General features: G+C 47.4%; 2 protein-coding genes and 1 pseudogene across 4 annotated transcripts; 2 read left to right on the forward strand and 1 right to left on the reverse strand.

Annotated features, from left to right (window-relative positions):
• Positions 1-5,585: 5,585 nt before the first annotated feature.
• LOC125512388 (transcription factor HY5) lies at positions 5,586-20,656 on the forward strand. The gene is made up of 4 exons (XM_048677480.2): positions 5,586-5,887; positions 6,214-6,394; positions 19,641-19,797; positions 20,168-20,656. The coding sequence occupies exons 1-4, from the start codon at positions 5,806-5,808 to the stop codon at positions 20,216-20,218; spliced, it is 471 nt and encodes a 156-aa protein (XP_048533437.1). The 5' UTR covers positions 5,586-5,805; the 3' UTR covers positions 20,219-20,656.
• LOC147964755 (uncharacterized) lies at positions 8,901-19,633 on the reverse strand (annotated as a pseudogene). The gene is made up of 2 exons (XR_015607921.1): positions 15,136-19,633; positions 8,901-11,152 (listed from the first exon to the last, which is right to left on the reverse strand). The product of XR_015607921.1 is annotated as an uncharacterized LOC147964755 (transcript).
• Positions 20,657-21,134: 478 nt separating the features above from the next.
• Positions 21,135-24,141, forward strand: LOC125512387 (F-box/kelch-repeat protein At1g55270-like). Of its 2 annotated transcripts, XM_087527572.1 has the most exons (3): positions 21,135-21,466; positions 22,230-22,398; positions 22,661-24,141. In XM_087527572.1, exons 2-3 carry the CDS (start codon positions 22,234-22,236, stop codon positions 23,903-23,905), a joined length of 1,410 nt encoding a protein of 469 aa, XP_087383698.1. In that variant the 5' UTR covers positions 21,135-21,466; positions 22,230-22,233; the 3' UTR covers positions 23,906-24,141. The 2 variants fall into 2 exon arrangements, with proteins under 2 accessions (XP_087383698.1, XP_048533436.1); XM_048677479.2 differs by lacking the exon at positions 22,230-22,398 and having other exon boundaries at positions 21,151-21,466.
• The last annotated feature ends 3,620 nt before the right edge of the window (positions 24,142-27,761 follow it).

Below are 27,761 nucleotides of genomic sequence, written 5' to 3' on the forward strand. Positions count from 1 at the left end.
CGCAACGTGCATGTGTGTAATGGGTGATGAGCCCAGACCCTAGCGCCATAGGATTTAGACCGGCGTGCTTACCTCTCTGTTGTGCCTAGGTAGGGCTGCGACGTGTTGATCTTCCGAGGCCGGGCATGACCCAGGAAAGTGTGTCCGGCTAAAGGGGATCGAGTGTGTTGGGAAATGTGGTGCACCCCTGCAAGGAAGTTTATCTATTCGAATAGTCGTGTCCCTCGGTAAAAGGACGACTTGGAGTTGTACCTTGACGTTATGACAACTAGAACTGGATACTTAATAAAATACACCCTTCCAAGTGCCAGATACAACCCGGTGATCGCTCTCTCACAGGGCGACGAGGGGAGGATCGCCGGGTAGGATTATGCTATGCGATGATACTTGGTTAACTTACCATCTACTCTCTTCTTTTGCTTCAAGATGGAGGCTGCCAGAAGCGTAGTCTTCGATAGGACTAGCTATCCCCCTCTTATTCCGGCATTCTGCAGTTCAGTCCACATATATTACCACTTTCATTGATACCAATGCATATGTAGTGTAGCTCTTACTTGCGAGTACTTTGAATGAGTACTCACGGTTGCTTTGCTCCCCCTTTTTCCCCTTTCTATACCCGGTTGTTGCGACCAGACATTGGAGTCCAGGAGCCAGACGCCACCATCGACGACGACTCCTACTACACTGGAGGTGCCTACTACTATGTGTAGGCCGCTGACGACGACCAGGAGTAGTTTAGGAGGATCCCAGGCAGGAGGCCTGCGCCTCTTTCGATATGTATCCCAGTTTGTGCTAGCCTTCTTAAGGCAAACTTGTTTAACCTATGTCTGTACTCAGATATTGTTACTTCCGCTGACTCATCTATGATCGAGCTCTTGTATTCGAGCCCTCGAGGCCCCTGGCTTGTAATATGATGCTTGTATGACTTATTTTATTTGTAGAGTTGTGTTGCGATATCTTCCCGTGGGTCCTTGATCTTGATCGTACACATTTGCGTGTATGATTAGTGTACGATTGAATCGGGGGCATCACAACTATGGCGCAAAGTCTCTCAACCATCGATGGTACATCATCCAATAGGCCGTGTTGATGTGTTGCGACCACTTGAGGTAACTCATCGCACGGTGGCCAAGTGGTGCGCAAACCACCGAGCAAGTAAGTTCATCACTTTGTCGGATATGCATTGTTTTGTACACCATTTGATCAGATATGCATTGTTTTGTAGATCATTTGGTCGAATATGCATTTTTTGTAGATCATTTGCCCGGATATTCATTATTGACAATGTTTTATTTGTAGCATTCTCGTGTGTGTAGTGTGTTCTTGAAGATGGAGAAGAACTTTACCATGCATTGTTGGTTGAAGTTGAATGGACAATCCAAGTGGAATCTGTTGATGTGTATATGTGGATTGCCTAGCCCTTTCCATCACTTCGGACTTTTGGTTGCGTTGGCTAGTGCATGAAGCTTAAGATGGTATCAGAGTTAAGGTCTTGAGTTCAAGTCCTGGATTTCACAATTTATGTAAAAATTGTTGACCCCCCTTTGTGTCCATGTATAGGCCTCTTGATCCATACAACTGAGTCTATCCATGTGTTGACTTCTCGCGTCACACATGAGAGGGGGTGTTGAAGTGTATATGTGGATTGCCTAACCCTTTCCATCAGTTCAGACTTCTGGTTTGCATTGGCTAGTGCATGAAGCTTAACATAATCTATACATTGCCAAGATCATCGCTCATGGAACTGAGGAATAAACCGGTGATCCAACTGACCTAACAAAAGAACCGCTCAAGAAGGTTAGAAGAGGGTTCCGGGGAAAGAAAGCGGGAGGAGGAGAGGGCGATGCGAGAAGGGGCGGCGACCAAGATGATGGAAAGATTCAAGGACATCTTGTCCAAGAAAGAGGAGGCACACGTCAAGCATTCCGATGTCAAGGGGAAAAAGGTAGAGAGATTTAACACGTTGATGGCGGCGACCGAGAAGAATCTCAAGCTTGAAGATAAGAAGACCATGCTCGAAGAGAAGATGGTTGAGATGCAGCCACTTTGGAGGGTGCGAAGATGTTGACCTTAAAGATGGAGGATTTAGATGCCGATGCAAGGAGGATCATGCAAGCCATCGGTTTCAAAATGTTAAAGCGGTAGAAGGAAGAGGTGAAGGCAGAGGCAGAGAAGACAGGTTGAGCGTGGAGGCTAGGATTGCCAGTCCAGCAGAGCAGAAAATCCATTTTTTGCATGGACTGCTGGACGATATTCCTTTTGTGACCGGGTATGTAAAAACTATGCAGCCTTGCCTCTTTTTGGTTGTAATGAGGGATGTGATCCGGGTCGTGCTATGTGATGAGACAGATTTGAATTTCAAATTAACCTTACTGGCGGCATTTAGGGGCTAGCGTTGGATGGCCGGCTCCTGTACCCGTGTCCGTGGACTAGTCCCTCGATCCAAGGATGGATGCGGTGTAGGGTTTGGGCGTCAGCCTCAAACCACTGCAACCGTCTGGACCGCGCGGTCCGGACGTGTTGTGTCATCCAACACGGGCATGTATCGGTCCGCTCGATGGTCCGGACACAGTTTTCCCTGCAAACTAGAGACAAAGTAGGGGGGCTTTGCGGGAGTCTGCACCGCTGCCACGCCCACTTTTGACTACCCTGGCCCACCATTACCCCCCACGCCCGACACCAGTTGCCCGCATTTATGCCGCTATAGAGTGCCGCTCCACATTAACGCCGACGCAGAATGGGCGCGACCTCTCACTGTCGGCATTGAAGCGACGCCCGAGAGAGCGTCGCCCGCTACACGCCTGACTGAACACGCCTCCTCATCTCATTGAAATGGCTATAGACTTCTCACCTTCCTCCACTAAACCCGCGCATGTGCCGAGGAACCTACTCCGGCACCACCAGTCCGCCGCCCACCATTAAGCACACCGCTGCACACGCATTGCCATCTGCCCGCTATATAAACTCCAGCCCGGCCCATCCATAGCCGCAGTCATCCTCCTCCGATCCCTTTCTCCTCTCCGTACCATGCCTGCCATGGCCTCATCGCGCTCCAAAGCCCTCTAGGACACCCTCTCCTCAAAGCAGACGAAGGAGATGGCCGCCATTGCTGTCGTCTGGCAGCCCGACTAGTAGACGGATGGTGACGATGCCCGGGGCTCGTGAGGCGGAGGTTACAAAGGCGGAACTGGAGAAGACAAAGGCAATAGTCAGAGCTTCAGTTCTCGGGGCTGAAGGCCGGACATGGGGAACAAGCGCGGACGATCATTTAGATTAGGTTTAGAATAAGGTTTAGTCCGGTTTATATGAGAAATGTAATGAATTTCGTCTGGTTATATGAAAAATATTCAAAATGTAATGGATTTCGTCAGATTTATATGAAAGCATGATTGATTCGATGTCAAAAATTGGCATGCAATATTTGGTAAATACTCCCATTTTTTGGTATATTAGTTTACAAAGGGAGTACCACTAGTGATTGATTGGCTACCAATTTTTTTATCAACCTCACAAAAAGTTGTCATATTTGACAACTTATGATTCTGTCAAATGAGGCGTGCCAAATATTGATATCAAACCAATCATGCTCGAAATTTGTCGTATTTGCATGAATTTTGTCCAGTTAATTCAAACAATGATTCAAATGTATGCATGCAACATTGAATGACTGACTCCCTGTGTCTGTGGACCGATGCAACAAATTTGTAGGTCAGCGTTTGTGATGCCCTTCCCATAGCTTGACTATGCGATACAAGTGCTTGAGTTTAACCAGCCTTCAGTGCCCTGCCCTTAGACTAGTCATAGTGGGAGTAACTTAGCTAATAACATAGTGCACTTCAAGAAAATTTTGCTTATGTGACAAGTAGTTAATAAGAAGTAGTAACATAATATGTTACTGTAACATAGCGCTTCCCAATACAAGATAAGTCTACAAGCTAATAAATGAAGTCATCTATGACACTAAGGGGGTGTTTGTTTCTAGGGACTTTTTTGAGTAGGGACTAGAAAAAGTCCCTCTTAGAGACTTTTTAACCAAATAGGAGGGACTTTTTAGGGACTAAACTAGACATTTGGGACTAAATGAAGAAGACTCTCTTTGAGAGTCTTTTGGGGACTTTTCCAACAATGCCCCTCCATGCACTCATTGGCCCGCCACCCCATGATGTTGTTTGGTTGTTATTTTTCTATATACTAGAGGCAACATGGTCATTTAATAACCTTTAAGAAGGGACTAGGGACTTTTTAGTCTCTGGAAACAAACAGGGATGGACTTTTTAGGGACTAGGGACTTTTTAGTTGGGACTAAAAAAAGTCCTAGGACTAGAGAACCAAACACCACCTAAGACTAGTCACAGTGGGAGTAACTTCAGCAGTAACATTGAGTCCAACTCAACAAATTTATTTATGTGGCAATGAGTTAATGAGGAGAGAGGTAGTTGTAGTAACTTAGCTAGTTATTGTAACATCACATGTCCCAATGCAATATGAGTCTATAAACTAATAAATGGATCCTTACATGTTACCACACTTAAGTTACTACCCATTATGAAGGTAGTAACATAGTCTAGGGATATGTATATGTCACTCCCTCCGTTTCAAAATATAGCGCGCCCGCGTTTTCCGAGGTCGAACTTTGACCATAAATTAAGCGAACGAGACCGACTGCGGCGGGAGAAAAAATTACATAATTAAAAACTTCTCTCGATTATGAATTCACTAATATAATTTTTACTCCCGCCGCAATCGGTCTTGATAGTTAAATTTACGGTCAAAGTTAAAGCACGGATATAGAGGAAGCACTACATTGTGAAATGGAGGGAGTACTAGTGTATGTTACTCTTCATTGTGGCTAGTCTAATACTATATTACTTTGCATCATGAAGATAATAACTTATACTAGTGTCATATGCATGACACTAATATAAGTTACTCCCCACTATGACCCGCCTTAGCTAATCGACAAAGTTAAAATTTCTCCTCCTTCGCAAAGATGCGCATCAAGTACTACTAGTACTCCTATCGATTCGAGTATGGAATATCTGGCTGGACGATGATCGCGCTGCCGTTGTGGCCCGATGAGCTTCCGGAGAGCATTACTTCCACGACGGCGATACCGAAAAGGCACCACCACCTGCGTCCGTGCGATAGATATTTCGCTTCTTTTTCTGCGTGGCCAACGAGGCGCCAGCGAGCCCCGAGCAAACGCGCACGCGCGCGGCGGCCTCGGGCGAAAGCGCCACGATACATCGAGACAGCTCACTGACGGGTAGGACCACGGGCACGATGGCCCGCGCGTCAGTGTGGCAGGCGAAGCGGAAGGGCCTCAGCGCCTCCACGTAGCGGGTCTCCGCGCCTGTGGATCGCGACTCCGGGCGGGTGGTCTCCAGGGCAGCCACGACCTGCGGTTCACAGCCGTGCGATCCTCGCGGCTTGGGTGGCTGGGATCGCCCCGCTAAAACCCAAACCCCCATGGAACTTTCGGGCCAATAAATGACGTCTCCCGAAGCCGCGTCTTACATGGAACCCCGTTCCGCGCCGCGGAATCCCCGTTTGAGCCTCTTTCCTGCCGCGACTACGCTGTGCAGGGACTGCAATGTAAATTGGCGGGTGCTTGTATGAAACGCACGGGGCTTTGCAGGGGCTGATCCGTGAATTACCTGCGCTTTGTGCCGCCTTAAGACAAAATAGTTCTCATGGTCCATACTCCATACAAGCAAGCAGCTGGGAGGAGGAAGATAGGAAGAGAGGAGCAGAGGTAGCCTCGTCTTCCTCGGGATTGGGAGGAACGAGAGAGGCGGGGAGAGAATGCAGGAACAGGGGGAGAGCTCGCGGCCTTCGAGCAGCGACAGGTCGTCCAGCTCCGGCAACCACATGGGGCACAAGGAAGGCAAGCTCTAGAACTTCAATTCTCTCCTGCTGTAATGCTGTTTTAGCTCGATCGGTTCTTGAAACGAAGCTCTTGTGCGCTGTGCCTTCTGATTGGCGTTCATTCGGCCGGGCCTCCGAAAGCTCTGATCATCTTGGTCACTTGCCAGAGATGTTCTATACTTTTCTAGAATTTTGGGTCGAATTTCACGTCGTCTTTAACTGCGCATTTTGAGGAAAGAAGCTTTGCATTCATTCCTGCCGAGCGTTTGAGTTTGCAGAAAGACCGGTATCTCCAAAGGAACTAGATTGGTGAACTGAGCTAAGCTGAGCTTCGTTGGACTGCAGGGATGGAGAGCGACGACGAAATAGGTACGGTGCCGGAGCTGGGCCTGGGGCCAAGCGGCGCGTCCACGTCCGGCAGGAGAGAAGCCGACGGGCCGGAGCGCGCCCAGTCCTCCACCGCGCAAGGCAGCGCGCGTCGCCGCGGACGCACCCCGGCCGACAAGGAGCACAAGCGCCTCAAGAGGTACGAGCTTCATGCTGCATAATTCAGTTTCGAGTTTCTGAATGTGGATAATGCCTCCTGTCCTGTGTGCCCAATTCGATGTCTGGATGGTAGATCGAGTACGGATGCCCATTCATGCATGTTTTGGATTCAATGCATGGTGGTCCTGAACTCCTGATGGTCCATACCGAAACCACGCCATGCATGTATAGGTCCCCTTTTGTTGAGTTTAGACAAACCAAAAGATTGCTCGTGGATCCAAGTTGGGAGCAAAAATGATTTTCTTGTGGACCTTTCTTTTTCCTAGAGAGATCTCTTGTGGATCTAGATACGGATCAAATGTCGAGGTCTCTGAATAAATACTATGGTTGGATTAGCCGTCTTCGCCTGGCTCTCGTGCTCGTGAAAGTTGGGTCACTTTGGGTCAGTGGAAGCGGCCATAATGGAAGACTTGTGCTTCTGTTGTCGTGGTCTTTGCTCTCAGAAGTTTTTTTTTTGACATGTTTGCTCTCAGAAGTTGCAAGCTCCTTCGACGGATGGTCAATGCTTTCATGCTTCTTTGTGGTCCTTGTACCTGTGTGGCTTCTAGTGTTATGTCTAGGTCGTTGGTTTTTTTTTTTTTTGCGGGGAGGTCGTTGGTTGCCAACGTTTGTGCCATGATCCTTAGATTCTCCGTCGTTGTTTATGTTATGCTTTTGTTGTTGGATCGTGCCATCTTTGGTGTTGTGCGGTGTCTTCTATGGCGCTGTACTCTTCTTTCAATCTAATGAAATACATTTGGCTCTCCTGTATGATTTGAAAAAAAAACGATTACCAATACGATGCTCAGCTCAGCCTGGTTGAGATCGATAGACGAGTTTGTTGTAGCAAAAGAGATATCCTGAATTTAAAGGGTATCATCTACGGTGGAATACATGCAGCTGGGCTAGGGGTAGAAGAGGATTTTTGACATATCAGTACTCCCTTAGTTCCAAAAGATAGTTTGTAAGATTTTTTTAAGCTTTGTGAAGTTTAACCAATATTGTAGAAAAAATATGTACATTCATAATACAAAATAATATCATTAGATATATCATGGAAGATATTTTTATACTGTAATTATGTGCTATTATTAATGTCAGACATTTTTTATGGTGTTTGACTTTGAAAAACACATACTACATTACTTCTTGTTTGACTTTTGATAAAACAGATACACCTTACATAAATAAACGGAGTAAGAATGTTCTAGTAGTTGCATTTACTGGTGCCCCTTAGAAAGTCCCCCACCCCCGACACTCTTCTGCCCTCGCTACCGCCAGAGGAAGTCGTCATGGAAGCCGAGTGGCTCCTGGTGCCCTCGCCATGGTTGCAGCGAGGTTCTTGCTGCACCGTTTTTGTGTGCGGGCTCCGGAAACCGAGTGGCTGCCTTGCGTGGTGAGACGGCATCATCTTTGGAGATGAGTGGTGCCTGTGGGTGCTGATCCTTCTTGGTTGTGCTCCTAGTGCGTACGTGCCAAACTGAAGGATATCACTCTCACCCCTCTCCGACGCACTCCACCCCGTGGGATCTGGTCCCTCGGTGGACGGTGGTTCTGGTTGGACTGGTGTGCTGCACCCTTATCCGTACCGTTCACCATTGTGTTAGGATTTGTACTAGCCAACTAACTTACTACATGCCGCTTTTTTGTTTCTTTCAAACGAAACAACATATGGACGTAAAACTTTGCAGGCCAACAATACTTCATAACTACTGTGTGTAAAAAAGCTTTCGGAATTTTTTGGTATAGCATAAATATATGAAATGATATTTTTTTCCATTAAGCAATATTATTTTAAATATTTATGATGCTTGTAGGATGTTTTATTGAATCTTGTACAGTTGTACATGCCATTTGGGGCCTTGTTAATTTTTTTTGTTAGAGAAAAGGCATACGTCCGACTTTATAAATAAAGTCACACGGCAGAGTAACAACCCACCAGCATCAAACAAACAGTTTGCCCAAAACACTCAGGGCCAACCACAATAACCATAGTTCTTTTGGGCCTTGTTAATTTGAAACCAGGCCTAATGTCTTTTTCTAAAAATATCTAGTCAGACAAAATAAATCTGTTTTAGACAAAATCTAAGCAAATTCCATTGAACTCTTTTTAAAATTTGGAATATCCCCATAAAACCCACCTACCAGTTCACCTTAAGAATATTTTCCAATCCATTACCAAAAAAACATTGCAGATCCTACAATCTAGAACTTGCAATATATCGAGGTAATTTTGAGAATTGTTACGCTGGATTTGAACCAGTAATTTTTTTTATGGAAGCTGCAGTACTTTGCTGTGTATTTTTATTATTTTTCAAAAAATAGGTACAAAAGGTCCAAAAGAAAAAAGAACTACACAACCTAAAAACCTAGCAAAAAATGAAGGAAAAGCAAATCAAAGCAGAAAATACATGGGGAAACTACAACAAATACAAATACAATAAATAGGCCCAAGGGCACATTATCTGAAAGAACTGACCCATGGTTCAAAACTGATGTATGCCTTCCTGTGCTCCATGGAGAATCCATTTGAGTTCCTCTTTAAATTTATTCCTGCAAGTGTAGAGGTTGGGAGGCAATCTCTTCAAAATGAAGTCATTCCTGTATGTGTGATGTGCTACTACTATATTTGTGGTATGCAAATTGATACATGAAACCCTACTAAAAAAAATCCACTTTTAGTCCACCACTATTTGGTTTCAAGTTTAGATCTACAAACATAAGCAAATTTGACTTTTAACATTCAGCATCAGACGAACGTCATCACCCCAGTCAAAGCAGGTCTGGACAATAATGTGCGGTTACCAACCCATAAAAACTTGTCTGCAAAAATAAGTTTTGCATATTCCTAACACAATGCTGTAACTTCACTCTATCTATCAATGCAAAGATACTCGAGGCTTTTGCGTATTCGCCGAAAAAAAATATGTTTTGGGAAAAATCATAAGTCTAAGAAAAGCCTGGGAAAACAGAAAAAGGCTTATAGTTGAATGCTATTTTTTATTCAGAAAGCATGCAAAAAGTCTTCAATGATCAAAACAATGCGCAAAATTTTTGGGATAAAACATTTTCTCCATTCCTACGATTATATTTTGTCGTGATTTCCTTGTCACAGGATAAATTTCTCTATTTAATAATCTCAGAAGATTTTATATTTGAAAATATAATATTTAAAAAAATAAACTACATGATTAAATTACTGTATTTGTCCATCTGGACATTATTTAAAAAAAATGGACTAGTGCATGGCGTGTCATGCAAAACCCTATTTTTCTTTTGAGAGGACGAATCCATGAAGTAGGTGTAGAAGTACTCCGCGACCGAGTCCATCATGTTTGCTTCAAAGTGAACAACAAAAATGTCAATAAATTTCACTATGGCATTATGTCGAACACTTATCGGGCGTGGTGTTCACCATGGATGATGATGTACAAGGGCAGATGGTACTTGGGGCCGAACCAGGGGTAGAAGGGAGGCGTATGCAAATCGGCTGGCGTGTTGGAGGTCTGGCAAGGCCTGGGCCGCGGATTGCGTAGTATAGCAGCGGCGGCAGTCTTGGACTACGCGGATACACAGCAAGGGTGTAAGGCCGGAGTGAGAAAAGTGGGGTTTCGGGTGGAGTTTTTGTGTGGGCCTGAGGTGTTGGACTCCAATGGGGCGACCGTTCGGATGCCTGCAAACCTCTCCCAGGGTTGCTTTCAGTTTGCGGGAATTCGGACTTGCGGACGTTTGATGGACGATGTTGGAGGGCACAGTGTCCGAACATCGCGGTCCGGACATCTATGGACGGTTTGATGGACGGCATTGGAGATGCCCTTAGTCCTATCAAATGGTTTTACCGTAAATCATCAAAATCAATTAGGGTACTATGGAAGGTGCACTTTTCACCATCTCATGGGTATTGTGCGGATGCAGGGGTTTGCTAATCTCGTCATAACTCCCCGTTCAACACCCCTCCCTCTCGCAGCAACAGTGATCAAAGGTGGTGCGACAATGGCTGGATGTGGAGCGGTGAGGTACTCAATCTTCTTCCGACGTTCTATCTAGTGACGCGGGTGAGCCTTGGGCCCTCTCAGCATCGAGATCCGGCTAGCGAGAAAGCTTCAGCTAGTAGAGAGGTTGCTAGTGGTCACAGACTCGACAACAAGTATGTGCATACTCTTGGCGGGAACCTATGATCTCACCTCTTCAGTTAGGTCAACATGCATTGGCGTGCTCTTGTTGAAGGTGTTGACTCAAACCTCTCTTTCGGGGTTTATTCCCAAGTTTGATCTTTGGTTGGACCAGTCAGACTCGCTACGCTTTGCTTCGGTCCAAGCCTACCGGCGACAAGCCTCGCTTCGCTCGCTCGTCAGAAGTTAGCCTCCCTCTTTATACTTAAATTTGGAGCATTTTTTTTAAAGAAGGAGTACCTTCGGTCTCTGCATTAATCGATGCATGCAGCCATATTGTTAAATAAAAACGTAACAAGGTCATAAGGTCTAAAGATGCTCATACTGAGCAGTAGTCAAAAGTAAAAAAAAAACTGAAAAGCGCCACACCTGGCGATATAAGATTGAAAAAAATGCCACATCTGGCAATATAAAAATAAGCTACGATGCCTACACACCTAGCCTATTATTAACTCGCCACCCAAATCGGCTGAAGATAGCCCATGCTACGTCTCCCAACGGTTGCACCCAATAAACAAAGATTCCCTGAAGTCCGCATGAATGAGTAAGGACCACATACGGATCCAAATTGTAGCTCTGTAGATAACCTGCAAAAAATTGGTGAATTGTGTCCCATTAAAAATCATATCATTTCTTGTGTTCCATATAGCCCAAAATAATGCACATACTCCTATCCGAATATGTTTAGCTAAGTGTACGTCCACTCCATTAAGCCACATCCCAAATAACGTGTTTATGCTCCTCGGAGGTTGAACATTAAAGGCTATATGAATTGATGGCCATAATAATTGTGCAAGAGGACATTCGAGAAAGAGGTGTTTAATCGTTTTATTTTGATCACAAAAACAACACCTAGAGTTACCAACCCAATTCCTTTTTGCCAAGTTATCTTTGGTTAGAATAACGTCTTTATGGACAAACCACATAAATATTTTAATACGAAGTGGAACTTTAATCTTCCAAATATGTAACGACCTCGACAATGTCCCGGAGTCAATTAGGTCCGAATACATGGATTTCACTGAGAAGAGGCCATTCGTGGTTAACTTCAGCGAATTGTATCCGCCTGATCAGATAGGTGAACCTCCATCAACCTATGAACCAGGTGCAACCAAGCATTCGAACGCCCCCTGCTAGGGATCTCCTAAATTGAATATTAAGCGGTATCAAATTTAATACTGTGGCAACATAATCCTCCTTACATTGCACAATATTATATAAGGATGGATATTGCAAAGCCAAAGGCGTCTCCCCTAGCCATGTATCCTCCCAAAATCTAGTAGTATTACCATTACCAACTAGGAATTTCACTCGTTGGAAGAAAGTTGCTTTCGTCCTCATTAATCCCTTCCAGAATGGTGAGTCCGTTGGCTTAGCGATGACTTGGGCCAAAGTCTTAGATTCTAAGTATTTATTCCGCAAGATTTGTATCCACATATCGTCGGTCTCAGTAGATATTCTGTATAGCCACTTGCTAAGCAGACATCTATTTTTGATCTCTAAATTTTCGATCCCTAACCCGCCCTAGTCTTTTGGTCCGCAAATAATATCCCGTCTAGCCAATCTATACTTTTTCTTGGCTTCATCACTTTGCCAAAAGAATCAGGATCTATAAAAGTGAAGTCTTTTCCATACCCCAATCGGTACCTCAAAGAAAGATAGAAGGAACATCGGCAGGCTCATCAAGACCGAATTTATCAAAACCAACCGACCTCCGTATGACATGAGCTTGCCCTTCCAGCAGCTCAGTTTCTTTTCAAATCGATCTTCTATACATTTCCATTCCTTGTTCGTTAAACGTCTATGATGAATTGGGATCCCTAGATAACTAAAAGGTAAGGATCCCATTTCACAACCGAACAAATTTCTATAGTCATCTTGTTTCTCTTTGGCTCTCCCAAAACAGAACAATTTGCTTTTATTGAAGTTGATTTTGAGCCCAGACAGTTTCTCAAAAAGACACAATACAAGCTTCATATTCCTAGCTTTTGCAAGATCATGTTCCATGAATATAATAGTGTCATCCGCGTATTGTAGGACGAAGACTCCCCCCTCTACAAGGTGGGGGACGAGTCCTCCTACTTGGCTATTCTCTTTGGTCCGGCCAATTAGTACTGCCAACATATCCGCTACAATGTTAAACAACACCGGAGACATGGAATCTCCCTGTCGTAACCCTTTACGTGTCTGGAAAAAATGTCCTATATCATCGTTGACTTTTATTCTGACACTACCTTTCTGTATGAATGAATCCACCTGAGATCTCCAAGTCTCATTGAACCCCTTCATACGTAAGGCTTGCTGCAAAAAGGGCCATTTGACCTTCTCATACGTTTTTTCAAAATCCATTTTGAAGACAACACCATCTAATTTCTTCGTATGGATTTCATGCAGTGTTTCATGTAAGATCACAACCCCTTCAAGGATGTGTCGTCCTGGCATGAAAGAAGTTTGTGTTGGTTGCACAACCGAATGGGCTATCTGTGTCAACCTATTCGTGCCAACATTTGTAAAAATCTTAAAGCTTACATTGAGAAGACAGATCGGTCTGAATTGCTCAATGTGAATAGCCTCAACCCTCTTTGGCAACAACGTTATTGTTCCAAAATTGAGGTGAAAGAGGTTTAAGTGACCATCGAACAAATCATGGAACATAGGCATAAGATCTCCCTTTATGATATGCCAACATTTCTGATAAATTCTGCTGGGAACCCATCCGGCCCAGGGGCTTTATTATGCTTCATTTGCGTTATTGCATCAAACACCTCTTTCTCAGTGAACGGAGCAGACAACAACTCATTCTCTTCTAAGTTAAGTTGAGGTATGTCCCCGATCGAACTCTCATCTAGAGCTACAAAACTTTCTTCAGGTGCTCCAAAAAGCTTCTTATAATATTCAGAGATGTACAATTTTAGGTTCTCATGTCCTACAATTGTACCCTCATCTTGTTCGAGTTGTATTATCGTCCTCTTTCTATGTTTCCCATTAGCTATCACATGAAAAAACTGTGTATTGTCATCTCCTTGGACGATCTTAGACACCTTTGCTCTAAGCGCCCATTTTATTTCCTCCTCTCTTATAAGGGTTTGTAACTTTTTCTCGGCCTCATTATTAATATCTCGCTCCGACATATTAAGAAGGGTGGATTCCGCTTTAACACCAAGTTCATTAATAATTTGTGTTAGCCTCTCCTTTTCAACTTTGTAAATACCGCTTTGGTTTTTGGCCCATCCCCTCAAGAATTGGCGTAAATGTCTAATTTTGTTCTGCCATATTTCCACATGAGAAGTCCCACCATACTCCCTGGCCCATTCTGTGGCAATAAGATTTAGGAAACCCTCCCTCTAGAACCATCCTAGTTCGAAAGAGAACGTATTTCTGTTGCCCACATGGGTCGATTCCCTGGAATAAACCAACAATGGGGCATGGTCCGAAATGGCCCTCTGTAAGGCTCGAACCGTTACCAGTGGAAATTTCTGTTCCCAATCAACACTAGTAAGGACCCTGCACAATTTCTCATAGGTAGGGATTGGTAAGGAATTATCCCACGTGAATTGTCTATCACAGAGTTCAATCTCCCTCAAGTCGAAACTCTCAATGATCATATTGAACATGAATGACCACCTTCCATCGAAATTGTCATTATTTTTCTCCTCTTGTCTTCTAATGATGTTGAAATCTCCTCCAACTATAATGGGCAACCTTTCATCCCCACAGACTCTCACTAAATCTGCAAGGAAGTCAGGCTTAAGTTCTGGCTGCGCCGCACCATATACGGCCACCAAATCCCACCTAAAGTCATCAATTTTTGATCTCACTCGAAATTTGACAGCAAATTCACCGTGAACCACATTTAGCACTTCTAAAGTTTCGCACTTCACCCCAAGTAGGATCCCTCCAGATCGCCCCCTTGGAGGAAGACAGTGCCAATCAAAATCAACCCCCCCTGAAATCCGTTGAGAAACTGGGGATTAAAATTATCCCTACCTGTCTCTAATAAAGCCATGAAATCCAATTTTCCCTCTATCGATGTATCACTAAGGAATCTTCTTTTAGCCATTCCGCTAGACCTCTGCTATTCCAGAATATTCCTTTCATATTTCATCATGGAATTTTTTTCTTTTGTTTAACTCTCGCACTTCTACGCACCGCCGATGTGGGATAAACCTTCCTCTTCCAGGTTCTTTTTGGTTTATCCTTCATCTCCTCTATGAGAAGAGGGTCGGTGTCAATAGAAACAATGTCATTTGGTTGCAAAGGGGCCATATACCCCTCGGCAATCACATCATCATCCATGCCTTCTAAGCCCTCTCTGGGGACTAAATCCTCATAGAGACTCTGAAGCGTTGTTACGCCTAGATCATTAATATCATTGTCATTCATGGGTTTTACCGCAACTATATTTCGGATTAAATCCAGAGCTCTATCTATTTCTAAATCTAATAGATCATTAATGATTTGGCAGTTTCTTTGCCATTACTGCCAAGAGAGATCCCTAACTTGCCGAGTTTATCAATAGTTTCATGTTCAAAGAAGTGCAGAATAGAACAACTTGTATTAACCGGCATACCTGTATGAACTTCGATGTCGCGAAGCTTGGCGGCCCTCATAGCACGCCCCATCTGTATGTCATCCGCGTCTGGCTGGTCCTGGATCCGGTGACTGAACCGTCTGTCGCCGGACATAGGATCCGGAATGCCTCCAAAAAAGCGATCACGTCCTCCATAGCGACTCCATCCGGGCTGTGACCGCCTGTCATATGCCCGAACGAGTCCGAAGAAGTGGGAGGCATGGAGCTCCTAGACTTCTCCACTGCCGTATCATTAACCGCAACGCCCGAAGCAGTGTCACTGACCGGCCGGGACACCACCTGTGTCTAGCTGGTCGGATGTGGCGACGGAGAGCGAGATGGAGGCCTAGACCCGTCCACTGTAGGGGGGAGAGGAGTCGCCGCCAGTCGCCCCTCCGCCGCAACCACCACCGAAGACACATCCGTCACCACCGGAGTGTCTGGCCGCAACTGCGACGTCGGCTGTGGTGGAACCTCATCCACCATCTGTCGGTGGTGCTCCTCCACCACCTGTGATTGAAGATCGTCATCAGAGTCCTCCATCTCCATGCGGTCACCCCAAAGACGGCTCGGTGCGGACACCGCCTGGAACGAACCAAAACGGAGAGATGTCGTCGGAGTGGACAGGGGCGCCGCCCCCTTCTCAGTCCTCGGCTCAGTCGAATGCGCTGGTTTTCTGACTGGTTTGTCCTTCCCACCATGGTCATTGGGATTACCATCCATCCCCTGGTCACCACTACCATCTCCACCATCAGTCATATCAACATCAGTAGTCCCAGAATTATTATTTGCTTGATGAACCTCCTCGACCACAATATCAAGATCATAAGACATCCCATCATATGTCCATGGTACAAAGTCAGGAATATAATCCGCATTGACAACACCGACAAGTAGCCTCGCCACTCCATGCAGGCGTGTAAATGGCATGTCCACCTTCTCTGTTTTACCTAACAGAGAGCCAAGACTCTTAACAATAAGATAATCATTAAGCAAAGTCTCTGGAACACCAGTAAGCCTAACCCAAACCTTTTCCAGTGGTATCCCCATAGGCTCAGGTTTTTTGCACTCGTCAAACTCAAGAATGCACTTACTTCCGGGCACCTTACTAAGCCCACACTTCAGCAGGTGGTTAAGATCCTCCCTCCTAGGGAACTCCACTCTGTAAACCCGATCCTCCAAACTGACGAGTGACCAGTGAAAGGACTCAGACACTAGTCGTCTGAGCTGCTGACACACCTGTTCCTCCGTCAATGTCCCCTGGGTAACCCTGACCAGACCAAACTTCGAACTTTCCACCACTGGAGTCATCGAAATTGAGCGTGGAGTCTCGAAGAACATAAGCAGAAACCATAAATGTTTACCACAGGTGTAGGTACCAGAAGCAATGGGCAACCGTCAGATGAGTGTCCCGACTTCAGACATATATCACATAGTACCGTCGTGCAATCAATCACAAAATGGCCTGGCACACCAAAACGGTAACATGTCATCTTTTCTTTCTTACGTGCCGCTTTGTTAGCATGCGCCGCATCCGCTTTATCATTACCTTTGTCACTATGACCATCTTTGTCATCGGAAGGAATGATGGCCCCAGCAAGCGCTTTAACCGCCGCCGCCGCCTCGGGCAACGCTGCAGAAGAAGAAGCGGCGACATCTACCACTTTGGCCGCCCCGCTGGCAGTCCCCTTCGGCGGGAGCACCGGCTTAGGAGCCGTCTTCGGTACAAAGGGACGGCGCGAAGGAGGATTTCTGCCACCCCCCCCCCCCCCCCCCGACCACCCCGCTGACGGTAATTAGGCCTCGTGGCTCCCTCGACGAATTAGCCGGGTGGAGGGTTGAAGTTTCTCTGCCAATTGTACCCCCACCCTCCACCATCCTGCCATTGATTCCATCCATTCCGGTAGCCCTGATAGCCACCGTCATACCCGCGACCAGCACCATAGCCACCGCGACCACCATTAAAGCCTCCGCGACCCGCGCCATAATTATCGCGGCCGCTGTTGCTGCAGCCGGCTCCGGCGTCGCCGCGGCCGCCACCGCCGTTTCCAGCTCGTCCTGTGACCGCTCTGCCAAGACGTCGCACCCCGGGTAGCACCCAGCCCCCCATCAAGCTGCTGCTGCTGTTGCATAGGACGGGGCGGAGGCTCCTGCCGCTGCTGATTTGGAGCGACCCTAAAGGCGGCACCGCCCCGACGCCCCGGCCAGCCATCGCCGGAGGAACGCGAGGAGCACGGCCACCGCGGGAAGGGAAGCCAACAGACGCACGCCGCCAAGCGCTAGGTCTAGAAGAAGGTGACGTACGCTCAGACGAAACGATCTCTTGACGCATGAGATCGATCGAGGAAAACCCTATTTGCCGCTCTTTGCGGCAAACAGTCGGGCTACCGCACAGGTATCGACCCAGCGCTCGGGGGGTGGGCCGACTGTTAGCGTTCCAACCATACCGGTTTTGGGAACCTTCTATGGATGTTCCCAGCCGTTTTTTCTGGTTTTGGGAACTTTCTAGAAGGTTCCTGAACCGTTTTTTCTTTTTTTCTTTTTTTCCTTTTTCCTTTTAATTAATCTTTCCTTTTCGTCTTTTCTCTATCTTTTTTCTGTCTGTTTTTAATTTTCTTTCTTCTTGCTCTTTTCCTTTTGAACTTCTTTCTATTTTTAACGAATGTTTCAGAAATTTAGAAAAAAATGAAATTTTGTTTGATTTTTCAGAAAATGTTCCAGAAATTTTTGTTCAGAAATTTCGAAAAAGTTCAGAATTTCAAAAATTGTTCTCTTATTTTCAGAAAATGTTCCAAATTCCAAAAAGTGTTTGTCCTTTTAATTTTTTGTTCACAAACTAGAAAAATGTTCGGTATAAGAAATATGTTTCTATCTTCCATATTTGTTCAAAAATTCAGAAAATATTCATGTTTTAAAATTTGTTCATAAATTAAAAAATGTTCGCATTTTTTAATTTTGTTCATGAATTAGAAAATATTCCTGTTTTCGAAATTGTGTCCGTTTTAAAAAATTGTTCACAAAATCCAGAAAATGTTCCCGTTTTCAAAATTTGATCGCTAGTTTGGGCTGGACCAGTCGGGTCGCCCCCTGTGCGTCGGCGCCCTGTTGGACGCAACGAGCGTCCAGTAGGAGGAGGAGGAGCTCCCATCGATCGACGTATTTCCAACTTCCGCACGTCGGGTAAACGTGATGGCCTGAGGCCCATCATCGGCAGACACCACCTGGGCCGTGTACCCAGTGGATGTGGCCTCCGGATCTCGAGGCCCACCTTTCTCAAGATCGGGCCCGAAAGAGCCCACTAACTCTTTCAAACGCGTCAATCTGGCCGCCCTGATCCCGATCGGGATCGCAGGACTCGCCGGCGGCGGCGGCTGCACCGCCCGACGTCCTTTCTTCTTGCCCACAACCTTCGTCCATGCCTCCGGTGGAACTAGATCGAGCAGGGTAAGTTTAGGTAGACTTACCTTGGGGATTGGCCCCTTCCAAGGCCGGATCGCCGACGACGTCGTCCTCCGATGAACAACCCGCCGCACAATCTCCGTCTTCTTCCCGGAACGAAGCCCAACTCTGTCCGGATCGTCCGGAGGGAGAATCTCCTCCACGACCGTAGCCACCTCCTCCTCGTCGTAGCCGTCACTGAATAGCTCGCACACCATGTCAGATGGCGTTGGCGAGTACATCTCCGGCGAGCCGCCGCCCGCCTCCCCATCCTCTTCGTCATCGTCCTCGTCAGCTAGCACCCAGAAACGGCCGGCGATCTGCCGCCTGTCCTGACCAAGCGCTAGCGCGCCAGCTGCCCTCACGGTCGCCCTGGCCATTCCGCCTATGGCACCCTTGAATTTGGAGCATAACATAACACGTACGACAATTCCTTCTTAAAGGCATTGTCCACGACTAGCATACTTTTCACTGGACCTCCTACTTTTGTTGTCGGTGGTTTTTCCTCGCCGATTGATTGTGGTAGATGTGGGAGAACATGACCATCGCGAGACCAATTCAAGAGACTAGCCTTGGGATGTTTTTATTTCAATTTATGTAAGCCGACTTTTTTTGGCATCAATACTTGGCATTGCTTGGAATTTATTAATAATTAATAACATATGACCATGTGCATCAACCTAGGAGTTGTCCTCCTTTTTGAAAAAAAATCAGTACGTGGTCTCGACTTATCTCAGAAATATTTTGCTGACATGAGTAACGTTAGTGCCTTCCCTGTACAAATGTTATCTGTATAGCTGGAATTGTTAACGATAATATGTCAACAAAAACTTTAATTAGGTGTGCTGTTTTTCTATCATAATATTTATTTTCAGATCTAACATGTGATACTTATGTTGCCAATTATGGAGCAATTATCTATGTGTTCTACTCAAATTTCTTTGTATTGGTGTTACATGAACATGATTGTTATCTATGATGATTATTATTACTTTTTGAATATTAAGAAACAAGACTTTGTCTAAATCCTAAATATGTGCTTATTTGTGTGTCATTGACCTGTGAAGGTTGCTGAGGAACCGGGTATCAGCCCAGCAGGCAAGGGAGAGGAAGAAAGCTTATTTGGGCGATCTGGAGGTGAAGGTGAAGGACCTAGAGAAGAAGAATTCGGAGCTGGAAGAGAGGCACTCCACCCTACAGAATGAGAACCAGATGCTCCGACAGGTACCTTTGTCTTCTGTACACTGATTATTTAATGCATCATGTTTCTTCAGAAGGTCTCATAGTTTTGTTATACAAGTCTTCTTCTTAAAGAAAAAGCTTTGTTGTACAAGCCATTCACTTCTAAAGGATACCGAAAATCACTGCCTAAGGAACCGCATTTCAATTTATTTATTTTACCGAAAATTACTGCCTAATATCAGTAGTCGCTGTTCTGTTACTCCGGGGTCGAATTCTCTAGGTCATAAAAAGTTTGAATAATACCATCAAAGGGGAACTAAAAAACTCTTGTTTGCCACGTACTGGTTGCCACAAGTACTCTGATCATGGACAGATAAAACCTGTCCTGAATGAGCTGTTCGTTGTTGTGCAGATCCTGAAGAACACCACTGTGAGCAGAAGAGGGCCAAGTGAGGGTCAATAGCACAGAGGTTGTCAGGGTTCATTTCCCGTGAATCAAAGAGGCCCTAGGATCGAATATAGCTGCGTTGATCGATCCGAAAATACATCACGTCTGGAACTTAAACTGGTTGGAAGCTTTCTGGCCAAAGGATAACCTAAAAAAACCGGGGGCCTAAACCTGTGTAGATCTTCACAGATGTCCCCATCATACTCTATGAAGTTCAGCACCACGTGCTGTGCTTCGTTAATAATTTCAGAAAATTAGTTTTGAGTGATTTAACATGTAATTTGTATCATTTTTTATGTATCTAAAAGTACGACCCAAACATTTTATTGTTGTGCAATTTGCTTTCTATTGTAAAATGGGCACATCTGGTGTCGGCAATGCAGCCCTGTCATGTTGGCTCTTGCAGATCGACGATATATGTTATATGGGTGAACAACTCAGCCCCTTCCATCAGCATCTTTCCTCTTGTTTTGATTCCAAGGAGTCCAAATTGATGGTGTGCGATCGTTTTATATTGGTATGACACTGACGTGCACCCTTGCCTTTTTCTCTTGTCTGTGCTTGCTGGTTTTGGAGGTGCTGCCATCATAATCTGGACCCGATCACCATTTTTCTTAGATATAATCGCATTGGAAACGTTAAAGAAAAATTGAAAAGAAAGGTCAAAACTTTCCGGCCCCTACATTCTCCGGTACACACAGCCATAAAACCTAATCAAATCCTCAGTGATCAATTTGGCAGAAAGTTGCCATCTTTCGAGCACAAAAGGAGAGGAGAACAGAACACGGGACATTCAATATTTTTTTTTCATTTTTCTTTTTTAAAGTGTAAAAAAATCTTATTCTTTTTTTGGGATACATTCAAACATATTCTGCTATTAATAACCCAGAGGAATATCTTCGAATTAATCAACCAGGCAAACAAACAAAGGTGGTTGGCTCAAGCAGCAGAGAAGGAGACTTTCATTTCCGAGAGAAAGGCCCAAGTTTGCCTTGGCCATTGTGGTGCGCTGCAGCTGTGGACAGGGCCCACAACCACACACGCCTGCCTTAAATCCAAGAGGTGATCCCCATTTACTAGTGTCACCATCTTCCTTCTCCTCCTCCTTCAGCTCCCCCCTTCTTCCTCCCTAGGAACGGGGCGCTACCGCAGAGAAGCTTGTAGAAGTTTTGTGATATCTGGGTGGTGAGAGTGTGCTTGTGGATTCTTGATTCTTTGCTCCAGGAGCACTCAGCCATGGATAGACGGATCCAAGCTCCTCTGGTGAGTCTTCCATCACATTTACGCCCCCTCTTCTTTTTCTGCATACCGCCATGCTTAGATCGCCGGAGTTTTTTAGAGTTCTGAAATGTTTGGTGTTGTACGGATGCTTTTGGATAAATCAACCGTTCATCTGCTGGCCCATCAGCATGATTAGAAGTTGTTTCGGAATTTTGGATCAGAAGAAAAGAACCAAGCAAGTGATAGTATCTACTCCTACTTGTATTGAAGTTTAGGAAGCTGTAGCTGCAAGCGGTTTTGAGCAACTAGACTTTCCTTCAAGAGAAGTTTTTGTATTCAGAATCAGTACTCGAGCATCGCATATGCAAGAGACAATTCTTTTGTCGATATTGTTGTACTCTTGTAAATTATACTTCCTCTGTCCCAAAATATAGGACGTTTTTGCAGTTCATTATATTTTGAGACGGAGGTAGTGTATGTTTATATAGATATAATCTAAATTGTACTGACAAAATGTAAGGGAAATGTTGGGGCCTCTTTCCCTCGTTGTTATCAACTTCAAACGCGTGGTAAAGAGGTTGGTTCTCCACCAAGTAGTTCAACTACTTTTGTAAGTAGCTGTTGTTTCGTGACACCATCGAGTGTTGTGTGTTCCTGTCTCATCACATCACTCTTGGCATTATCCAACATTCAATCCCTTTTAGGACAGGCAGTCGAGTGTCTTTAAAAAAAGGACAGGCAGTCGAGACTTTAGTTCTAACCGGCACCGTTTTCTTCCCTTTTCTCTTCTCTTTTTTGAGGTTAGTGGCATGAGACTTGGACCCTCCCAATTCAAAAGGACTCGCTCAAAAATCACCTTGGAAAAGACACTCCAGCCTGAGTGGGTTAGGTTCGGACCGCGTGTGCCCACCACTGAATGTAGAAGAGTTCTTCGTATGGAACCAAATTATGATGCACCTGTCAGAATATGCTCGGTGAAGTAGTTTTTTCTTTCTTTTCTTTTTTGACAGTAGTAGCTCGTTTTGATAAAGGGTTCTATTGAATTATGTGTGCATATAAGTTACTCTCTTTCATAATATATAAGAGCGTAGTGTAAAAACATTCTTATATTATGAGACAGAGGGAGTAATTGTGTTGAATTTTTTGCACATTTTGAAGTATGGCTTTGCTCTTGGTTCACTCTTCCCCTGTTTGTTCAGCTTACTTGAGACTTTTTCATGTCCTTCTGCTGGACAGGTCGACGGCTCGGCATGCTTGTGCAGAGCGGAGAGAGCCGCCGCCGTCGCCTCCACCGGCAGGCACGTCCCGAGATCCAGACCTTGCGTGCAATCGAGCGTCAGAGCTTCCATCCACCCACTGAGCGAGAAGAGATCGTCGCGAGCTGACCGCCGAAGCGACGGGCAACGGCCACTGCTCCCCGGCCTTCCCGACGACCTCGCCATCGCGTGCCTCATCCGCGTGCCGCGAGCTGATCACTGCAAGCTGAGGCTTGTGTGCAGGAGGTGGCTCCGCCTCCTCGCGGGCAACTACTTCTACGGCCTCCGCGGGAGGCTCGGGCTCGCCGAGCAATGGCTGTACGCCTTCAAGTCCGATGGCGACGGGCGCGTGTCCTGGGAAGTGCTCGACCCGGCGGCCGCGGCATGGCGCACGATGCCGCCCGTGCCCGCTGAATACGCGGCCGCCGCCGGGTTCAGCTGCGCCGTGCTCGGTGGCTGCCACCTGTACCTGCTCGGCGGCAGGGACCCGCGAAGGGGCGCCATGCGGCGGGTGGTGTTCTACAGCGCCCGGAGCAACCGGTGGCACCGCGCGCCGGACATGCTGCGCCGGCGCCACTGCTTCGGCGCGTGCGTCATGGGAAACCGCCTGTACGTCGCTGGCGGAGAGAGCGGCGGCGGCGGCCTCAGGTCCGTGGAGGTCTTCGACCCGGCCAAGAACCGGTGGTCTTTCGTGTCCGACATGGCCCGGGCGCTAGTGCCGTTTGTCAGCGTGGTGCACGGCGGGAGGTGGTACGTGAAGGGGCTCGGCGCGGGACGGCAGGTGCTCAGCCAGGTGTACACGCCGGAGACGGACAAGTGGTCGACGGTGGCAACGCTCGATAGCATGGTCACCGGCTGGAGAAGCCCCAGCGCTTGCATCGACGGCCGGCTCTACGCCGCTGACTGCAAGGACGGTTGCCGGCTCAGAGCCTACGACGAGGCCGCAGACGCGTGGAGTGGCTGCGCCTCAAGCGGGCACCACCTGGGGAGCTCACACGCTCTCGAGGCGGTCGCAATGGTCACGCTTCGTGGCAAGCTCTGTGTCGTTCGAAACGACATGAGCGTGTCGGCCGTCGACGTCGCCGCCGGGGCAGGAAACCAGCCGTGGGAGATCCTCGTCGGCAAAGGGCAGATAAAGAGCTTCGTCACGAACCTCCTGGCGAGCATTGCCGGCCGCGGCCGGGCCAAAAACCGCGTCTTGCATTGCCAAGTCCTTGAGGCTTAGAGGTGTTACGTCCTACGAAAGTTCCCACGTCATTTATGGCTTATAGCCGGCAGGTACAATAGTTAGCAAATACAATAGTTATATATAAATAAATACTACTTCATTGATACATGACCCATGTTTCTCTCTACAAAATCTCTAGTAGCACGTGCAGCCGGCTGTTAGTTTGTAACACATTTTTTTTATCTTTTCTCTCTCTTCCAACTCAGCAAAAATATATTCTTTCTGTCTCATAATGCAAGCTGTTTTTTTACATTAATATAGTGTCAAAAAAGTATTACATTATAGAACGAAGGGCGCACTATTTTAAGTCTTACAACCCATCTACATCAGCTTATTGTACTTGCTCTAATATAAGACGTTTTTTGCAAGCTGTAAAGAAAATAAGTTGGTTCTCCTATGCTGAGCACCTCCATGACTCTTGGTGTGGCTAATCTGTCAAAAAAAAAGGAATTGAATGCTAACGAACTTACATCCGCTCAGCTAGTTTTTCGCACGACACACAAATCTCAGCGCGAGGTGATGATGTGTCCATTGATGGAAAACCATTCGCTCTAAGACGTATCTAGCGTGACACGTTGCTAGCTGTCTTTCCAATTGCGCCGCTCTATCCATTCCCAGTATGTCATCGTCTCTTCTACCATGTCCTATCCATACCTCATTCCTACTAGCTCCTCTCATCTGTCTATCTTTAGCGAAGTTGCCACCAGACTGAGAACTGTTGTGGCACCGGCGCTGTCGCGCCTCTGATGGAGGGAGAAGGTCTCCATGATACCCGAACTTGGTGTGTATGTGTGTGTGGGGGCATCCCTGATTCAATCATAGACTAATCATACACGCAAACGTATACGATCAAGATCAGGAACTCAGGGGAAGATATCACAACACAACTCTATAAACAAAAAAAGTTATACAAGCGTCATATTACAAGCCAGGGGCCTCGAGGGCTCGAATACAAGAGCTCGATAATAGACGAGTCAGCGGAAGCAACAATATCTGAGTACAGACGTAAGTTAAACAAGTTTGCCTTAAGAAGACTAGCAGTCGAGCGGTGGCCGACGGTGTTCTCCAACGCCTTACTGCCCGCCACATGGCATCCAGCATCTCCCTCTACGTCGATGACGTGGTGATCTTCTGCCATCCGGGCGTGCACGACCTATCCTCCGTCCGCCGCATTCTTAGCGTCTTCAGCGACGCTTCTGGGATGCGCACTAACTTCTCCAAGTGCGCGACATCCCCCATCCAGTGCACGGCTGACGACCGCGCCGCGATCGCGTCCAGCTTCGCGTGCCCGGTCAAGGACTTCCCCACCACTTATCTCGGCTTGCCCCTGTCCATCCGGAAGGTCAGCACTGCAACCCTTCAACCTCTCCTCGACAAGCTCGAGCGTCGGCTCTCGCCATGGTGGGCATCCATGATGTCGCGTGGCGACCGTCTCGCCCTTTGCCGCCACGTCTTGTCCGCAATGCCGGTGCATACTCTCATCGCGCTGGCGATCAACCCCACCGTCCTCAAGCAAATCAACCGCCTGCTGCGAAGTTTCCTTTGGTACGGGCGCAAGGACGCGAGCGGCAGTCACTGCCTTGTCAGCTGGTGTCACGCATGCCGGCCCATCGCTCCGGGCGGCCTGGGCATCCCCGATCTCCAGCGCATGGGCACTTCTCTCCGCACCCGCTGGCTTTGGCTCCAAATAACAGACCCCTCCCGCCCTTGGCAGCATCTGCATATCCCCCATTGCCCTGACGTCCAAGCCTTCTTTCCAGTGGCGGAGCCACCTCCCGGCTACCCGGGGCAGCTGCCCGGGCTCAGCCATGCACTCTAGTTTGAATAATAGCAGTAAATGGAGAGCTAATCATCATATTATAGGGGCAAACAACTGATAGACAGCAGCCCTGTGTACTTTGCCCCAGCTCGCCGGCCGAGCTGGCTCCGCCACTGCTTCTTTCGAGCCTCCATCTCCTGGAAGATCGGTGACGGGCGCACTTGCAGGTTCTGGGAGGACCACTGGCTCGACGGCCACTCCATCGCCGAGGTCGCGCCTCTCATCTACGTCAAGGTCCCCAAGCGACGGTGCAAGACGCTCTCGGTGCGTGATGCCCTGCACAACCGCTTCTGGATCGCGGACATCCACGGCGCGCTCGGCACCGAGACGACCATCCAGTACGTATCCCTCTGGCGACGCCTCCAGCACTTTGGCCTCAACAACACTCCGGACAGGCTAACCTGGTGATGGTCCACCTCCGGCTGTTACACCGCGCGCTCGAGCTACCAGTCTCTATTCCTCGGCTACACGGAAGACCCCAACTGGCGCATCACTTGGCGACCATGGGCGCCGCTGCACATCAAATTCTTCGTCTGGCTCGCACTCCTTGGCAGATGCTGGACTGCCGACCGCCTCGCGCGCCACGACTTACCTTACGAGCCCACTTGAATCCTGTGTGATCAGGAACCGGAGACAATGCAGCACCTCCTCTCCGGCTGCTCCTTCTCCCGCCAAGTTCGGCATGATATCCTCTCTTGGTGCCGCTCCACGGCCGCGCCACCGGGACAGGACGACGACTTCCCCACCTGGCTCCACTCCACCCTTGCCGCCACCCCGCGCTGCCTTCGCCGTGGGCTCGCCTCCATTGCCATCCTCACAGCCTGGTGGCTCTGGAAGCACCGGAACAGATGCATCTTCGACGGCCACCACCCATCTGTCAGCCGCGCCGTCAACGAGATTCGCGAGGAGGCAAGACTCTGGGCTCGCGCGGGCGCCACATGTCTCACGATGATCATGCCAGAGCCATAGTCTAGGGCCCTGTGGTTGGCGCACCCACCTTCTCGTTGCGCCGAGGATGCCGTGGCATGCCATCGATGTGTTCATTCCCAGCAGCCCCTCTTCTTCCTCTTTCTAACTCTTGTACAATTGCCACTCTCTACCTATCAATGCAATGATACACAAGCCTTTTGCGTATTCGCAAAAAAGAAGGCTAGCACAAACTGGGATACAGATCGAAAGAGGCGCAGGCCTCCTGCCCGGGATCCTCCTAAACTATTCCTGGTCGTCGTCAGCGGCCTGCACGTAGTAGTAGGCACCTCCAGTGTAGTAGGAGTTGTCGTCGACGGTGGCGTCTGGCTCCTGGACTCCATCGTTTGGTCGCAACAATTGGGTATAGAAAGGGGGGGGGGAGAGGGAGCAAAGCAACCGTGAGTACTCATCCAAAGTACTCGCAAGCAAGGAGATACACTACATATGTATGCATTGGTATCAAATGGAAAAGGGGTATCATATGTGGACTGAACTGCAGAATGCCGGAATAAGAGGGGGATAGCTAGTCCTATCGAAGACTACGCTTCTGGCCACCTCCATCTTGCAGCACATAGAAGAGTGTAGAAGGTAAGTTCACCAAGTAGCATCGTGTAGCATAATCCTACCCGGCGATCCTCTCCTCGTCGCTCTGTTAGAGAGCGATCACCGGGTTGTATCTGACACTTGAATGTTGGGGAACGTAGCAGAAACTCAAAAAAATTCTACGCATCACCAAGATCAATCTATGGAGTAATCTAGCAACGAGGGAAGGAGAGTGCATCTACATACCCTTGTAGATCGCTAAGCGGAAGCGTTCAAGTGAACGGGGTTGATGGAGTCGTACTCGTCGTGATCCAAATCACCAATGATCCTAGTGCCGAACGGACGGCACCTCCGTGTTCAACACACGTACAGCCCGGTGACGTCTCCTACGCCTTGATCCAGCAAGGGGAGAAGGAGAGGTTGGGGAAGACTCCATCCAGCAGCAGCACGACGGCGTGGTGGTGGAGGAGGAGCGCGGGACTCCAGCAGGGCTTCGCCAAGCACTACGAGAGACGAGGAGGG

The sequence above is a fragment of the Triticum urartu genome, chromosome 6A, assembly GCF_056163025.1.
Source record: "Triticum urartu cultivar PI428250 chromosome 6A, HENAU_Tu73, whole genome shotgun sequence".
Taxonomy (NCBI): domain Eukaryota; kingdom Viridiplantae; phylum Streptophyta; class Magnoliopsida; order Poales; family Poaceae; genus Triticum; species Triticum urartu.